The sequence below is a fragment of the Trichosurus vulpecula genome, chromosome 4 (genome assembly GCF_011100635.1).
Source record: "Trichosurus vulpecula isolate mTriVul1 chromosome 4, mTriVul1.pri, whole genome shotgun sequence".
NCBI classification, from domain to species: Eukaryota; Metazoa; Chordata; class Mammalia; order Diprotodontia; family Phalangeridae; genus Trichosurus; species Trichosurus vulpecula.
The window spans coordinates 208,234,378-208,253,150 of NC_050576.1; the positions used below are offsets into that span (position 1 = coordinate 208,234,378).

Genomic DNA, 18,773 nt, shown 5'->3' on the forward strand with positions numbered 1-18,773 from the left:
ATAAAGTGTTTGACAAATTTTAAAATGTCTTATAAATGTGAGCCATTATTGCCACTAATTATGATTTTTAGTTAGCCTGATGATTTTTAAATTATCTGTGATTGAACTGTTTTCCAGGTGAGTTGTTTTTGTACAGTCTAGCACAAAGTAAGTGCTGACTGATTGCAAATATCTGACTTTTACTTCTATTTTTTCAATCTTTTGATTTTCCCCCCACCCCCAGCCACCACTATTTCTGCCTTATTGATTTCTCTTTGGTCTCTTCTAATATTTAAGCTTGACCACTTTTTTTTCCTAAGATGTTTATTCTCTTTTCAATTCTTTCCTCTATAAATATAATTTCATTTTTTCTTGCTTTATTTCTTCCAGGTATTCATGCAATCCTTGTGAAAATTTTCTTTTCCTTTGAGTGTCTCCTTGCAGTTGTTATGGAATTATGTTCTTCTTCTAGGTTGGATTTTTGGATACCTCTGGTTCTATAATAATCCCTTATAATGGTTGGTGTCTTCTTCTTTTGACCAAGGAGGTCAACAGTAAAAAGAAAATTTCCATATATGCCAAAATATTTATTCCAGCCATCTTATTTCATAAGTAAGGAAACTGACAAAGAGAATTTGGCAGTTGCCCAACGCCCATGTAGTTAATAAGTGGAAGAGGTATAATTCTGTAATCCCCTTTCTTGAGTAGCACCTTGGCCACTGTGGCTGGGAGCTGAGTCTTAGATTCTCTGCTCTGGAGTCAGAGCAACAGCACTGTGGCATTGTTCTTCAGTCAGGAATGAGTCTAAGTCCTTTCTCTGGGGTCAGAGAGATAATGCTATGGCCCTGTTCTCTTCTAGGGGTCTGGATCTATAATCCTTGCCCACAACTGTTCCAACTGGTCAGTTGTTTCTGTGTTGAATTAGTGATCTTCTATTGGAAAGATGACCCCCTGTGGTTACTTCTTAGATTTCTAGTCACTAACTTAGTCTGATGGTAGTCTGAGATTATTGTTGGGGAGCTGGTTACACTGCTTCTTACTACTCCAACATCTTGGATAGCCTCCTACAATTTTAATCTTCAAAATTCATGTGTGTGTCCAAACTCTAACATTCTCTTCATATTCTGATGCCTTAAATGAACCCAACAATTACCATGAGGTTTAGGACAATGTGATAATAGTAGTAATTGAATGGAAAGTGTGTATCCAAGTGGCTTTTCAAAAAAGAAAATCATAGGCTAGGTGGAATATAAAAGATGAAAAAGGAAGGGTCAAAGATGACTTAAGATTTCTTGCCTGAAATCAATCAGTCAACAAGCATTGATTAAGTGCTTACTATTGCTTACCAGGCACTGTGCTTAGTTCTGATTTGTAAAGACAAAAGTGAATAGCCCTATTCCCTCAAGGAACTCATGTTCAAAAGAGGAGAAGATATGTAAATAACCATATACATGTAAGAAATATGGAGAGTTGATGAAAGGTGATGGAAAGTAATCTGAGGAAAGCATAAGCAGCTAGGAGGACTGGTAGAAATCTTTTACAGAAGGTGGGATTTGAGCCAAGTCTTGAAGGATACCTAGGAAAAGGTCAGGTGATAGAGCATTCCAGACATGGAAGACAACCTTGTGTTGATCTTGAGCAATAGCCATAGTGATGGCAAAACACATCTGGGGGCTGATTATGTGACTTCTTTTCATTCATGGGCTTTAGCAGGGTAAGTATTTAGGTCCATAGATAGGATCACCTATCACTTTAATTTTCTTAGAATGCTTTATCTGAATTTTTTCTTTGTCCTTATTACATTCTACCTTATAGCATACATATTTATGTATATGTTATAGGCTCACTATTAGAACACGAGTTCCTTAAAGACACAAATTATGTTGTTTTTGATTTTTTGTGTCTCCAGCACCTTGGAACATTACCATGCATGTATGAGAGCACAACTGTGGTAATTTTTGGCTCCTGAATTTATTCCTTTTGTCTTTTACGACTTGTTAAAGCTCTGCAGAAGGAGGATGGAGGCAAATGTGATGTATGTGTTCTCTGGGTGGCTATGTGCATTTGCAATCACATATGTAGGTTGCTCCAGAGCCTAGCCATGGCACTCATGAGAAAGGGGAGCTGAGAGAGGTTACACTTTGTTGGAAATTCAGCCTAACTGTTGTATAATTGGTTTTGCAGAAAGAGCTCCTTGTTTCCATTGGTAACAGAGGTGAAGCTTTCTTATGTGAAGATATTGTTACCCTTATTCAAGTCTCCTCTATATTTAAGCCTCAGCTAAAATCCTAATTTCTACAAGAAGCCTTTCCCAATCCCCCTTCCTCTGTTGACTATCTTCTTCCATCCCTATCTTGCTTGCACCTTGCTGTTTCTATTTTGTCTCTCCAATTTAGGCTACAATTCTTTGAAAGCAGGGACTTTTTTTTTTAAATTTAAGTTTAAAAACATTTTTAGCACAGTTCCTGGAACGTAGTAAGCACTTAATCAATGCTTGACTTGATCTTCCCCAAATGTAACACTTATTGCACTTTTTGATGGAGAATAAGTTGTATAACTTTGAGTATTTTTATTCATTTCAATAAAAATTTAATAATTATTTATGATTTTGTCTGATTTATTGCTCACATTTACTGCCTTAAAGTATTCATTCTTCACTTTTCAGGACGATGTATCCATAGGGGTTGGTTTTATGGAGGCATCCTTTTTCTGCATGTTTATTGCAACCAGCATTTCTCCTTATATCGCGATGGGCAGCATCAGTGACTATAAAGTAAGCATGAGTAACGAAAATTTGAAGTTGTTTTTAGTAATTTTAGTTTTAATATTTTTATGCATTGATTTTCTCCTTAGTCTATGGAACACTTGGTCCAGCTCTCATTCACACCCCTCCAGGGGTGTGATTAACATTGTTTTAAATAGCCAGATAAAGGGTTTACTCATCATCAGGTTTTTAATGCAGAAAATCCTCTCTACTAGAAAACTAAAATAAAAAATATGCCATCTTCGAAGGGATTCACTTTACACAACCCTATGTATTTATTCATGAAATTTCTTCAACTGTCAGATATCCATTTTCCATCCTGCAGAAGTTCAAAGCTGACTGACCTATTGAAATTTAATATTACAGTTAAGAAAGATTAAGTGACTTGTGCAAGGGCACAGAGGTAATTAGCAGTAGAGCTAGATTTAGAGCCCAAGTCATCTGATTCACAGCACAAGACTTTTCTCTCCACTATATCATTTAGCTCATTGTAGAATGAATGTCTCAACCATTCTTAGGCTTGTATGGTATCACCAAGCCTAGATTCCCCTTATACTTCCACCAACCCGAGTGGTGTAAAAAGAAGCAGCATTACAAGGTCTAGGCTTCATGACATATCACAGGACAACACCTGTGAGATCCCCGATTGCTGCGCCATGTTAATGGTTTGAAAGTGTGGAGATCCAACAACGAATCACCAGAGGAAACCTCTGAGATCTGTGGCTAGAGAAACTAGTGTTGCCATCTAGCTTGAGTGTGAAAAATTGATCATGTTCTTTCCTCACGCATAGAAGAAGGATTTTCAAAGACTAACTAGAAAGCATGGCCACAGTAGGTCATAGGAGTCTAGAATGAGAAAAGAGAGAGTTACTTGTGGAGAAGAGATCATGCTGAGCAATGCAAGGACCTGTATTCAAAGAATGCTTTTAGACCTGACCAAAGTTTCTGACATTCATTTAGGGAATAAATGAAAAAGGAGCTTTCACCTTTAATGTCCCAGTAGGAACTAAGAGATTCAGAGCAAGCAGGAGAACAAAGTAAAGGAGTAGGGAGCAAAGATGAACACGATGTTAATTTCATTCCCACAATGCCTTTCACACCTCTCTCCATTTCTGCACTCATATATATGGGCATGATATTAGTTCAGATCCTATCACCTTTCACCCAGAAGGAGCCTCATAACTGGTCTTTCTTGCCTCCTCTGTCTCCTTTCTTTGATATATCCTTCATATAGGTGACATTTTCATTCTATAATATGTGAACCTGACCATGTCACATACCTCCCTCCCCCTACTCAAAAACCTTTAACAGTTCCCTGAAGGTTAAGATGCAAACTCTTCAGTCTAGAATTTAAGACTCTCTGAAAACTAATTGCAATCTAGCTTTCTAGCCTTTGTTCACATTGCCTCTTGGACTGTATCTAATTCTTCATTTTGTCCCGGGCTCTCTGTGATTTGATGAAAGTCATTCCCTTATGCCTAGTATGTACTTTCCCTTAATCTCCAACTATTGAAATCCCTTTTTCCCCCTTTAACACCAAGCTCAGGTACCACCTGCTCCATGAAACATTCTATGATCTCCCACATACTACTACCTCCCCCTCCCTGCTGACATCAATCCTGGCTAAATATGCTCTCTTCCCTCCTTAATACCTAACGTTTCCCCTAAGTATTTCCATTCTTTTTTTTCTTTCCCCTGACACTTTCTACCTTTTATTATGCTTATTTGTATCCGTGCATTATTCTATACCTCCGTCCTCAAGATTATAAACTCTTTGTGGGGAAGGGCTATGCTATTTTGAATTAGTCATACAGATTGGTCCATATAATATGCCTAAGACATATGCAGCATTATTTTAGAAATGAACATTTTAATGTAACTGACATTGTTAAAATTTTTCTAAACTTCAGTTTTCAAAACCACTTTGTTTCTCTTCTATTTCTCCATCAGATAAAAGCTCAGTCCCAGCTGTGGATTTCAGGGCTCTACCCATCAGCATACTGGTGTGGGCAGGCACTGGTGGATATTCCTCTATATTGCTTGATTCTCTTTTCAATGTACGTCATTAACTACCTTATAAATAATACAGATGAGGGCTGGCCAACAACTTTAATCCTGTTTGCTCAGGTAAGAGACAAAATTTATGGAACAAAGACATTTTCATTAGAAAGTCTGTGAAGTGTAAGACATGTACAATCAAATAGATGTTCAATAATGTTTATCATATAGGAGAGAGCTGGAACGTTGTCGTACTATACAATTTTTTTTAAATCAGTCAACAAGTTTTTATAAAGTTTCTGTTATGTGTTACACATTATAATGACACTGTAGAAAAAAGACAAAATGGTTTCTTCTCTCAAGCAACTTACATTCTAACAGAGGAGACAGTATGTAGGCATAGACAGAAGCATGGGTAAGGTAAGGAATAAAGGATACAAGAGTTAAAGGGTAGAACAGAGTGAATTGATTAGCTAAAGCGTAGAGACTGGCAAGGGAGGAGAGTGTAATTAGAATAAGAATAATGGCCTAGCAAAGTACTGAGGGGTAGGGATCATGGAAGCACATATATGGATGGTGAAATCAAGAGTGTGACTATCCTTATGTGTGGCTGAGTTGGAATAGAAAAGTCAGTCATGGAAGTTGAATAAATTGATGAAATGGGAGATTATGGTATTTGAAGAAAAATCAGCTTGTATACTGAAGTCCCCTCATATAAGGGCAAGATTTGGGTTGGAAAAGAAAACTACAAACCAAGAATTGAATTGAGAAAGGAGAATGACCTGGCAATCAGTAAATAATAGCCGCCATGATTTGGATTGGGTATATTATAACTATCAAAGGGTGAGAAATAGCTGAGTGATGTTGGCAGAAGTGAAGTCTAGAACTGGCAGTAGGGAGCAAGAAGCCTTCTGACATACTTCCTAACCCTCCAGAACCGGTGTACCATCAGAACCAAGTAGCAGAGAAGATACAGCTTCTCCTGGAATTGCTGACCATCCATTCACAGAGAGGCCTCTGTGATTGCCACAAAATACAAGGAAATTAAGAAGTCTAAAATGAAAGGAAGCTTGTTAATAATAAAACTGGATCTCCACATGGCACAGTGGAAAGGGCAGATAGATCTGGACTGGGGCATTGGAAACATAGGCTGGTGGTGAATGGGGATTAGAGAATGCAAAATAGGGTTTGAGGAGTTGAATTTTGAGGTTTACTTATAGGTAATATGTGATTCTGCATTACAATGACTGGGATAGTAGGGTGGGGAGGGAGTTTGCTAACCACAAAAGTAAGCATCTGGGCAGAATAATCATTCCAGGTCTTGGCACGATCTCTTTGCCACCTCATGTCTATCTTAAAGAACACCTCCTGGCACATAGTTCTTAGAATTTGACATATTTTCCCAGACAACATTTGCCTTTCTAGCACTTAATATAATTTTCTATTAATTTCAGATCCTGTGTACTATTGGTTATGCAGCATCTGTTGTTGTCTTCACATATGTGATTTCATTCATTTTTCGTAAGAGAAGAAAAAATAGTGGCCTTTGGTTTTTTTGCTTCTTTATTGTAAGTACAGAACACACAGTATATTGATTTCATTTTTTATCTACAAAGCTAAATATTGCCTTTTTCATATTTGTAATGAACTATAAACTAATATTATTTCATAAAATATTTGTATTACAATTGGATCATTTTACTGCCTCTGGTTTACGTCTATATCTTTACCTGTTTCTCTTTGTATCTATTCATGTCTTGCACTCTTTTGTTTCATTGAAAAGAATAGAAGTAGAATTTTAGGGAGCTGGACAGCACTTGAGAAATTATCTCATTCAGCCATTTTTTATTTTAAAAACAAAGATACTGAAAAACAAAGACACTAAATTTGCCTATCCAAAGGCATGAGAATGGCTAGTGACAAAAAGGTTTAGTTTGCCAAGGTCTTTAGAACTTTAACCAAGTGCATCACATTTTCTCTTATGTCTAATTATATAAGAAGTATTTAGTTGATTCATAGTTTTTGCAAATCTCTTTATAACTGGGCTTCCAAAGGAACCTGGGGCAATTTGCTTGTTTCTGTATAAGTATAAAAGTGATTTCTAATTGGAGAAGGGAATGTTGAGTGCAATATGACACTGAATACTTGTATAAGGGATGGAGATGGTACCAGAACTTTTTGGAAGAAAGATATACATTTAAATAATTGTTTCAGAAGAGACCCATGGAGGGAGAAAGATTTGGAAGATGAAGATGTGTAAAGGAAACGAGATCCTCAGCATGTCTCTGATTTCCAGTTTGTTTCCCTATAGACTTTGGAGACTTTCTCTTGGGTTAAACCAAACCCTCTCTTTTGGTTGAACTGAGATCTCATCTGATTCTCATTCAAAGAATTCACCCACTCATGTATTTTCTAGTATATTCTAGCCTGATTTCTGTTTTTGTGTATTTGGATAAATAGGTTTATTTGTGACCATTTACTATGGTTTTGGTTCTTTTTCTGTAACTAGAATTTCATGGGAAAAGGGCAAGTAAGGAGATGTAAGCTAAGGACTGATGACCAGATAAATATTATAATTTTCCTGTGGATGGGTTTCCACATGTAAACTTTTTCTAAGTATAAAAGGTCCAGGGAAAGTCTAACTCATACTCTGTTGAGTCAGATTCAGAAAGTAAGCTACTTCTCCGATCTCTCTCCAAAGAGTTGCACTCAGGGAAAGAAGGAATACTAGTGAGATGGCCAGAGTATTTTGCTGGTCTCTTTGCAGTGTCAGAAAAAAGTGAAGAAGTCTTCCAGAAATTGGGTGGAACACCCATAGCAAAATTATGGGAGGGTGTGAGCAGCTTCACATAGAATGGGTAGGCATGTATTGTTTGACTTGTAATCTGCCCCATTAAAGTCGATGTCCAAAAGTGATCAATGAGCCTTGCTTTGAAGAAATGGAACCTACAATCTCTTAAGACAAACCATTCTTTTTTGGGTCAGGTCTAATTATTAGGAAGTTTTTCTTGGCATCTTTCTCAAATTTGCCTCTTTGCAACATTTACCTAATGTTCTTGCTTCTACCCTCTGGAGCCAAATAAAGTAAGTCTGATTCCTATTCCAGATGACAGCCCTTCAAATACTTAAATGCAGCAATCATGTCTTCCTTCAGTCTTCTCTCCTTCACACTGAACACAATCAATTACTTCAAACAATCCTCCGATGGCAATGGACTCGAGGCCCTTCACCATACTGGTTTCTCTGCTCCAGGGATACTTCATAATTTATCAATGTTCTTCCTAAACTGTAGTGCCCAGAACTGAACACAGTACTCTAGAAGGAGACTGATGAGGGCAGAGTATAGTGGGATTTTTACTATTCTGTTCTTTGGAGCTATCCTTTCTTAATATAGTCCAAGATTGCATTAGCTTTTTTGGCTGCTATATCATATTGTTGAATCATATGGAGCTTGTTGTCCACTGAAACCTTCAGATGTTTTTCAGAACAGTTGCCATCTAACCCAGGCCTTCCCCATTTTAAATTTGTGAAGTTTGTATGTGTTCCCAAATGTAAGATTTTACATTTATCTCTATTGAATTTATCTTATTAGAGTCAGATGAATGTTGAAAAAAATTACCTGATCTTTTTGGATCCTCACTATCCTGGATTCTTCTTTATGGCCACTTCATTCCCATCTTCAAGACAAGTCCTTAAGATCTTTTTACTTACATATCTAATGTGTTGGTACTGTAGCACCTACCCTTCTCTCCACCCTCTTCCACCATCTCTAGCACTGCTCCTTTAGTTCAAAGGTACCTCAAAAGGTAATACCATTTTCTCTTTTTCTGGTTCTATCAACAGTAATAAATTTAGTCAATCAATCCACGAGCCTTTCTTAAGTGACTACTACAGGGTGTTCCCAAAGTCTGGACACATAGGCAAAAATGCATATTTTCAAGAAATGAAGTGAATGAAATTTTCAATAACATTTTATTTAATTGGAATATTAACAAATAACATCTTCAATATGATTTCCATCATTTGTGATGCAAAGGTTGATGCGCTGTGCAGGATTCACATGAACTTGATGCAATAACTCCACATTGCAGTCAATTTTAGCACATTCACTCTTTATGTGTTCAACCAAGTGTGTTGTATCTGTGATTTTCATTGAGTACACCTTCTACTTTAGCATACCCCAGAAAAAGAAGTCAAGGGGGCTAAGATCTGTTAATATTCCAATTAAATGAAAAGATGAATTTTTTTTACCCTTGTATCCAGACTTTAAGGACACCCTGTATGTGCCAGGCCCTGTTCTAGGCTCATGGGATACAAATATAAAGCATAAAACAATCTTTACTCTTAATTTGTGTGAAAGAGATGAGGAAATCCTTAAGCCACATGAAATGAAGTAGCTTAGGAGAATCTATGAAATAAAAGTTAAGCTAATGTGGTATATCCTCAGCCAATGGTTCAGAGACTCCCCAGTTTAGCAATTTTTCAATGAATCAATGCTTATTAAGTATCTATTGTATGCAGAACTCTGCTAGCTTCTGAAAAAAATAGCAAAAGTTAATGAAAGGGTCCCTTGAATCCAGGATGGGGTCACACAGTAACTTCTGTTTGCTTTAAACTTTTAGCACTTTCAGTTCCTGTCCTACTCTAATCTACCCTATGCTTCTCTACTGTTCCTTTCTCTTTCACTCCCCAGGTGTAGGATCACCACAGTTGTCTTGTGTTATAAGTAACTCTCACATTTCTCCAATCAATCTTAGCAAAAAAGTTGAAAGGTGATGTATATCCCCCAAGCTCAAAGTCCAGCTTGGAGCCTCTGCTCAGACTCACACTGATAGGTCTCTGTGCCCCATTTCTGAAGTTACGATCACTCCAGTTGTTCTACCTTATGTAGGTATCCTGGTTCCTCTCTCTGTCCAGCTCATTCCTGAATTCTCCCCTGGAGGTCTCCCTCTGTTTCAGTCCACCACAGCCCTTCTCTTTGACTCAGTGCTTCCCTGAGCAAGAGCTCCCAGAACTTTGTTCTGCTGCACTGAGACCTTTGCTTTTTTTTTTTTTTTTTTGCCTTCCCAAGGTTACTCCAAGCTGTTCTACTTGGAGCTTGGAAATCTCCCCTCCTCCTTCCAAAGAATAAGCCTCTCATTTATAACATTCTTCTAGTGTTTTATCTGGAGTCACGTATCATGGAGTTCTAACTTTTTTTTTCTAATTATGTATTCATGGAACTAATTAATAATACTGCACAGTGTATGTCCATTTGAACTCTGTAAATAATTGAAAATAGTGTGTGATTCTAACCTATTTGCAAATTTCTTTCAGATCTCCATGTTCTTGTTTGGCATCCTATTTTTATATAATTTCGATTTACTTATCATGCTCCCTTGCATGATATTAGTGCCTTTGTACACACTGGTTGGCTGTCTAATACTTTTTTATGAGGTAAGGAGTGCTATTACTTGTACTAGGATACTGAAATATATGGCCATTTGAAAAAGCTTTGCTCCACATGGGGAAATACGCATTTTATAAAATCTTATCATTTTATAAAATATCGTTCAATTCTGTCTGACTCTGAGACCTACTATGAGCAAGGGATGGTGTTAGAAAAGGAGGGTAACAAGCATTTATTAAATGCCTGCTATATAACATATACTTGAAAAATATTATCTCATTTGAACAACCCTGGGAAGTAGGTGCTATTATTACCCTCATTTACAGTTGGGGAAATTGAGGCAAATGGAGGTCAAGTGGCTTACTCAAGGTCATATAGCTAGTAAGTATTTGAAGCTGGATTTGAACTCAGATTTTCCTGACACTAGGCCCCATGCTTTATCCACTGCATTACGCTAGTTGCTTCATAGAAGAGACATGTGAAGTTTGAACTTTCCTAACTTAATTAATTCCCCTTCCTTACTTATAAAGGAGAGGCTAAGCTCATATACACCTGGAAAAATTCCAATGGTATATTGGAGTTTTATATTGGAGATATATTGAAAATCAATGGAGAATGTATTTCTGTCTGTAGGAAGCTAGAGTACAACTAAATCATCTAATATACTTTCAGTGGCCATGCATGTGTCTATGGAGGATCAGTCTTACCAAAAGGCAGCATGATTGTCCCCTATTCTATTGTGCTTTTAGGGACATTAGGAAGTTTGCATTACCTTCTCCTTATCTCTGCCATAACCTTCTACCACCACTACCACCACGACACATACACCATTTCACTGATGACTAAAATTCTACATTTAGAATAAATGTATTCTTATGGTTTAAGATTTGTTTTCCCTTGAAGAGGTGATATATTAAGGCTCATTAATCATATAATCACAAAATTCTTAGTTGAAGCAGAATTTATTACTCAGAATCCGTCTAGTCCAACCCACACCTAAACAAGTCTCCCATCTACAATGCACCAACAAGAAGTCACCCAACCCAGCTCCCTCAGCTTAGACATGCAGGGTGTTCAGGAGGACTAGCACATCTGGTCTAAGGGTTTGCTGAGCCCTTTTCAGGGCTGCTCATCCACTTTTGGTGTCCACTGGATTCATCCACCTCTTACCTGTGGCTCCAAGAAGCTATGGCATACACAGCAGCCACACCCTAAATGAGAACAATTTGTCCCAATGGCCACGAAGGTTGCTGAAGCAGGCTCTATGGAGTGCTTAGAATTTGGTCAGGCATCAAAAACACTAAGGTCATCCATTGCATCTGATGCCCACCACCAGCTGTCTTAACTTTTGTACTACCACAGGACTTTGATGACTCAGGAAGAGTGAGGCTGACAATTCTGTACAGCTCTGCCTCACTTAAATCCAATTCATACCCAAGTCAAGACATCACCATAATGTCGCTGGTCATCTTTGAAAATGAAGGACAAAACAACAACCAGGACCAAGGCATTGTGTTCAGCATTAGGAATCCAAAGGCAAAATGAAAAATAGTCCCTCCCCTCAAGGAGTTTACATTTTATTGGGAGATTCAACATGTAAGCATATAAATGATAATTTCAGAAGAAAACAATCACTAATGAAAGGGATTAGAAACAACAGCAGAAGAAAGCTAGAGGTAGGGCTAAGGAGGAAGTATATTCCAGGTATGGGGGGTGGGGCAAAGTAACTAGGGAATGGAGGATGGAACACTGACATCAAGAAATTTGTTGGCCAATTTGGCTAAATTGTAAAGTATACGAAGGGGGGTGTTTAAAATAAATTCAAATATATAGTCTTGGGTCAGACTGTGAAGTGTTTTAAATGCCAGCTAGGCACAGTAGAACATTGGGCTGGAGGTCAGGAAGATCTGAGTTCAAATGTGACCTCAGAGACATACTAGCTGTGAGACTCTGGGCAAGTCACTTAACCTTTGTTGGCCACAGTTTCCTCAACTGCAAAATAAATATAATAATATGACCTCCCTCCCAGGGCTCTTGTGAGGATTGAATGAGATAATAATAATTATAATGCACTTAGTGCAGTGCCTGGCAGATAGCTGGTACTTCATAACTGTTAGTTAATATTATTATTATTCCAAGTTCAGGAGTTTATATTTTCTCATGGAGATAATAGGGATCCATGGAAGATTTCTGAGTGGGAGAATCATGTGTTTAGCATGATGTAGTAGGAAACATGCTGGACTTGGAGTCATCGGACCAGAGTTTGAATCCTAGGTCTGCTACTTACTACCTCTATGACCTTAAGTAAGTCACTTAAACTCTCTGATACTCAGTTTCCTACTTTATTGAAAGTAAAGGCATTGGACTAGATACTGTCTTGGGTGTTTTCCAGCTATAGATCTTTAGTCCTCTGAGACATGTTTTAAGGTTACTTCGTAGCTTAGAAAGTTATTATTAGATTAGAGAGTTACTGTTAGCTGGTAGTTCAATTAGTTGTAGTAGTTCAAGTAAAATATGCTGAGGGCCTAAATTGTGACTATGAGAGAAAAGAGAAGAGGATGGATGGAGAAGAGTTTGTGGAGGTAAAACGGACAAGAAATAATTATTGGTTAGATCTGGAGGGAAAAGGAAAGTTAAGACTTGAGGATAAGCACAGTTTCAAACATGGGTAACTGGAAGGATGATAATACCTTCAACAGAAATAGAGAAATTTGGAGGAAGAGTGGGTTTGGGGTAGGGTGGAGGAGGGTAAGATAATAAGTCTTTTCTCAGAATGTCTCATGTTTGAGACGTGAACAAAACATACAGATAATATCCAATAGGCAATGGGTAATTGGATGATAATGATGATAATCAGGAGATAGATGATGACTGGATGCATTGATTGGTGTGAAAAATAGTTTGCTAGAGATCATTACCAAACTCATGGGAATTGGTGAGGTCACCAAGAGAGATTGTAAGAAAGTGAAGAGAACAGGACACAGGACAAAGCCTTGGAAAATACCCACAGTGAAGGTATATAACATGAATGATTATCCATTAAAGGGGACTGGGAAAGAGGAATCACACAGGTAAGAACCACAAATTTAAGAATAGATGACAGTGTATAATTGAAGTGATTGACTTCAGGGTCAAGATTGCAAAGGATCTATTGTGAGGCCAGAGCAATAGGGATGGACCAGGAGAGCAGTAAGAATGAGTTGAGTTCATGGCAAGGATAAAGGATAGGGTTAGGAGGAGTCAGGCAAAGGGAGAGGTAGAAAGACAAGAGGCTATTGTCAAATGAAGGAATTTCAGAATTGTAGATCCTAGAGGTGGAATACTTATGGGTGATGGTTAGATCAAAGGTATGACCGTTGCTGTGTGTGACTGAGATTGAGTGGAGATGCACGTTGTGGGAACTGAGAAATTTGGTGGACTGAGGTGGCAGAGTGTTTGTGAAGAATATCAATATGTATGTTGAAATTCCAACTATAAGGCCTTGGCTTGAAGGAGATAGGAAGACTGTTAAACTGGTACTTAATTCCTTGAGAAAAAAAAGGAAAATGAAAGTGGCTCATAGCTAAGTGTCACTACCATCTTCTTAGGGTGATGTAGTTGAGGTCTCAAAGAAGGAAAAGTTGTTAACTGATGGAAGCAGGGAAAGTTCTTTAAGTGAGAATAAGGAGCAATTTGTATGGCTATTCTTTCTTCTGATCCCGCTTATCTAAGATGGAGAAGCAAGGATGTGAATACAATGAGGGAGTGGTTCAGAAAGCCAGTTTTCAATGAGTGTGAGAAGATAGGATTGTGAGAGGAAGAGGTTTAACTTGAAGGGAAATTTGATAATGACAAAACGGGGATTCTCTAGTGTTCAATGGGAGTGTGAATGAATTTATCACAATATTTTCTGAGATGATATCTTGCAGGAGATATGGTTCTAAGAATCCAGATAAGAATTGGCATTATAAAGGTAGAACAGGGCACAGAAAGAACGAGTAGGAGCACCAAGGACAAACTTCACCTATTCCGCAATTTTGGCCAGGGATGCCTTCACTTTCCTCATTATTTCAAAAGTAAATGTATGATGCCCGATTCAGTGGGAAGGAAGGAACAAAAGAAAGAAGTAAAGAAAGGGGAAGAGGCAAAAGGGGACAAGATAAAGGAGGTAGAGAGGGAGAGATTGAAGCTGACAGCAAACTGACTCATTGACAGAACAAAGGAGTATATCATAGAGAAGACACTTACCTCCACTTTTGAAGAATACCTTTTTCCTAGAACACAGAGGAAACTCAAGCAGAATAAGGGAAGGAATGTTTGCTGCAAGAATTTCTTGTTAATTTACATATAATTGATCAACAAATGAACTTCCATTTGTTCATTTTCTTTTGATAGCTCTCTTATAGCTATTCGAAAAATCCTGATCACCATGAAGATGAAATAAATGGAGTCAGTCAAAGCAGCCTCTTAGTACTTTTAATAGTAAGAAAAATTTTCTTTTGGGATTTGTGTTCATGGGAGGAGGGGAATAATATTTACTGAAAAATAATTTGGTTTTATTTGAACTATGTAAAGCTCATAAGCTTTTTGCAAATGTTTTAAAATCCATGTGGATATATATTGTGTCCTAAATTTGTAAGATTTTTGTTATGTATGTATACTTTGTAAAAGACAAAGCATGTCTATATCCCCACCCCCCCGATAATTTGGTGTTGCTAAAGTTCTAATGTAATAACTCATTTTAGCATGGAGATGACCTTCATTCTGTGATGCTATGCCAGTGGAACAACAGCTCTGGGAAAGACTTTAAATGTGGGATTGGTGTGGTATGAGGTTTAGTTTAGCTAAGTTTAGAGAGACTTATTAGGTTGTTCTCTGTGTAATGCATTTCTCTAAGAACATCTAAAATGAGTTGCTTTCTGCATTAGAGAGTACTTCATACCTCAAAGATCTGTGATTTGTTCTTTTGTCGTATTGTAACTAATGGTGGTTATCTTTCTTTCTGCTAGCCTTATCTTCACTTTATCATTCTCCTTTTTGTTCTACGGTTTCTCGAAATGAAATATGGAAAGAAATCAATGAGAAAGGACCCTGTCTTCAGGTAGACAAAAGCATTTAAATTAATTTAAATATTAAACATTTGACTATCACATTGAGTTCTATATATTTAGAGAACAATTTCATGGAGTGACTCCTCTCTGTGGAATAACTAAATAATGTCAACATATTTATTGTTGTATTTAAAATGTGGATTCTGGAGATAATTAAAATATAAATTCATGTAGAAGTGGTACTGAATTCATGGAGATTTTTTGTCATCATGCATTTTCTGAAAGGCAACATGGTGTGGTGGATAGGTTAGCCTAGGCACGTGGAAAACCAGGGACCAAATCCTTGTTCTACCACATACACAGATAACCAGGTTAAAGTTAAATCCATCACTTAACCTCTTAGTGCACCCAGGCAATCTAGGATTTTATATTATAGATGCATTACCAATGTATACCAGTAGAGGGAATTTCCACACTGTGCTTATCATACTGTTGAAGCTATGTGCCTGGACATCCCGGGATACCATCCCCCACCCCGCCTCCCCCCAACAAAACATTTCCTTAATTCATGAATACTAAAAGCACAACTTCTGCCATGTAGGAATCTGACAATTTACAGTGTCAAATATGGGGAACCACTGGTGCAGAGCAGTGGTCTCTGCCCCTTTTTTGATAGCCTCCCCCTTTTGGTAAAAGTTTTTGAGCGTCCCCCATCATATTCATTTACAAATTATATATATATATATATATATATATATATATATATTTATAAATATATATATGGGTATAAATATATATATATATTTATAAATATATATATGGGTATAAATATATATATATATTTATAAATATATATATATGTACCAATACATTATACATATTATAAAATACATAAAACAGAAAAGTAAAAAGTGTGCGGCAAAGGTGAACTAAACATTATTTTCCATTTTAAAACTTAATCATATAAAATATTCTGTTCTTCAAAGCAATGTGCTTGAATAAGCTTCATCAATTTTTTAAAAAAAAATTCTTGTTTGTGCTAGAGGATATGAAAGACTTATAAATAATTAGTGTTAGCAATTATTCAGTTAAAGTTGATCTTTGTAGCTAGCCAAGCAGGCACATTTCTTTTTAAGGATACTTTATATTGAAATATTATAACAATCAAAAGATAGGTCATAATAGTCAGTGAACATAATACTTCTCTGGGTATAGATATTCACCATACAAAATAAAAAAAAAACTAAACAAAAATAGTTTGTTTCTGATTTCAACTCATTAAATAATTTGCAGCATAAATCCATTCTTTATTTTTTATTTGGTTATACTTATTTTCCTATATATCTGGATATTTTAGTTATTTTTTTTTATGTGTGAGGAAATCCAGAAGGCCAGTTTAGCTAGACAGTAGAGTGCACCAAGGGGAATAATGTATAATAAGGCTTGTAAGGTTGGTCAGAGCCATCTTGAAAAGGACTTTAAATGCCAAAGAGGGGATTTTATATATGATTCCATAGGAAGTAGAGAGCTACTGGATTATATGTGTTGGGGTGATGGACCTTTAAGTAAATCACTTTGGCAAGTGTATGGAAGATGGATTAAAATGGGACCAGAGAGGGTTCTTAAGGCTAGGCAACCTATTAGAAGGCAATTGCCGTAAGTCTAAATGATAGGTAATGAAGGCCTGGGGCAGTGATGTGGTGTAGTGGATAGAACATTGGGCTTGGAGTCAGGAAGACTCATTTTCCTGAGTTCAAATCTGCCTTCAGACACTTATTCCTTCCACTTGGGGAAGGTACTTAACCCTGATTGCCTTAGTTCCTCATCTGTAAAATAGATTGGAGGAGGAAATGGCAAACCACTCTAGTATCTTTGCCAAGAAAACCCCAAGTGGGGTCATGAAGTGTTGGATACAACTGAAATGATTGAACAACAACAAAATGAAAGCCTGAGCTAGGGTGGTGACTATGTGAAGGGAGAAGTGATAAGCTTTTGCAACTGATTAACTGTACGGGGTTGTATCAGTAAGGCAAGATTCATGATATCTATGGTGACCATGAATATGCCTGTATAGTTCAGAATGGCAAAGTATAAGAGACTCTCTGTACAGAAGGCAGAAGTAAAATATTTATTCAGACACCAGACGATCAAATCCCCAAACCGATAACCCCAATTTGGCATAGCAGTAATTGTATCCCGAAACCAGTAAGTCCACCTCGATGGAACAGCAAGGAGATTAAAACCCAGTATCACAGCAAGGAGCCAAGCCATCCTGTAACCTTCCTTTCTGCTAGGGCTTTCCCATAAACACTCACTCATGAATCCTAACTGTCTGCTTGCCTGCATCCTCTTGCAGTTCTGAAAGCCCTTGCAATTCTCAGAGCCCTTCCAGTTTTCTCTCTGTCTCTCTTTCTCTTCCACTTCTCCATCTCTCAGTTCTCTCTTCTTCATCTTTTTCTTCTCCTCGCAGCTCTCTAGTCTCTGCAGCTCTCTGGTCTAAGCTTACTGGCTACCCTCAAGGTATATATACCCTGTTTAGGGCCCTGGGGCTCAGCACCTCCTTAGCAAAAGGGTATAGGCCTGCCTAAAAACAAGCCTCCCCAATCAATCTTCCCTTAACTAGTTCCACCTGAGGCCTATTAAATGGGCAGGGAAGATCTTTAATCATGATTAGCACCACAGGGGTCTAAAAGTGAAGAGTCATAGATGTCACTGGAGTTGCAAATCTGGATTTCTAGAAAGATAGGGGTGCTCTTGATAGAAAAGTTCAGAAGAGGGGTGAGTTTGGGGGAAGTGATAATGGTATGAGATCTGCAACTTATTTTGTCCCACCAAAAACATAGAAGGAAGAATGAAATTCTTATTGATTGATTACTGCCCCAGCAGAGAGAGCTTGCACTCTGAAGAGTGCCTGCTATAGCCACAACATGAGATCTGGGGAGCAACAGTTGGATATGATAGGATGGAAGTGAATTTTCCCAATGGCACCTGAGCAACCATGGGTGCCTGCATCAGGGTTAGGTTATAATTGACCCCAAGGACTAAAGGGGAAAAGGTTGGAAGGCTGTACAGTGGCAAAAAGGGTAGAGTGGGAGTAGTGTTGGAATGTGTTAAAGGAAATGTTGTATTGGTATGATTGTGTTGGAGACTAACGCCATGATTTGTTGGCAGGGGAAGGGAAAAATCCTACCATCTTCCCACATCCCAATTGTTTGACCATATATCTCATGAGGTCATATCACAGTTCCAACTTTTGAGACCAGTAGTGTAGAAGATGAAGGAAAAGGAAAATTAAAGATGACAGAAGATATTTTAGGAAATCAGAAGAATATTGTGGTACCACCAACAGAAATGGAATAGTTTGGAATGGACGTAGTTTGGTGAGGGACAATGAAGGAGTGATAAAAGACTTTTTATCCTTTTTTCTGTCCTATTAAAGGAGTACTTTAATGGGACTGCAGTTTTCTTGACACTAATCTTTCAGTTGAAAATCCATCTTCCATGCAGCTGCTAAAATTGTGGTTCAGTCATTCAGTCACATCCAACTCTTCGTGACCCCATGGACATGCCAGGCCCTTCTATTCTCCACTATCTCTTGAAGTCTGTCCAACTT

The 18,773-nt window shown here is 37.7% G+C and overlaps 1 protein-coding gene across 1 annotated transcript in view; it reads left to right on the plus strand.

Annotated features, from left to right (window-relative positions):
- LOC118848058 (ATP-binding cassette sub-family A member 10-like) overlaps positions 1–18,773 on the plus strand; it is a 118,390-nt gene that overhangs the window by 72,804 nt on the left and 26,813 nt on the right. The window contains exons 23-28 of the mRNA XM_036756797.1: positions 2,645–2,752; positions 4,694–4,870; positions 6,196–6,309; positions 10,058–10,177; positions 14,505–14,591; positions 15,119–15,210. Coding sequence (XP_036612692.1) covers positions 2,645–2,752; positions 4,694–4,870; positions 6,196–6,309; positions 10,058–10,177; positions 14,505–14,591; positions 15,119–15,210 — 698 coding nt within the window. The remainder of the gene's footprint in view (positions 1–2,644; positions 2,753–4,693; positions 4,871–6,195; positions 6,310–10,057; positions 10,178–14,504; positions 14,592–15,118; positions 15,211–18,773) is intronic.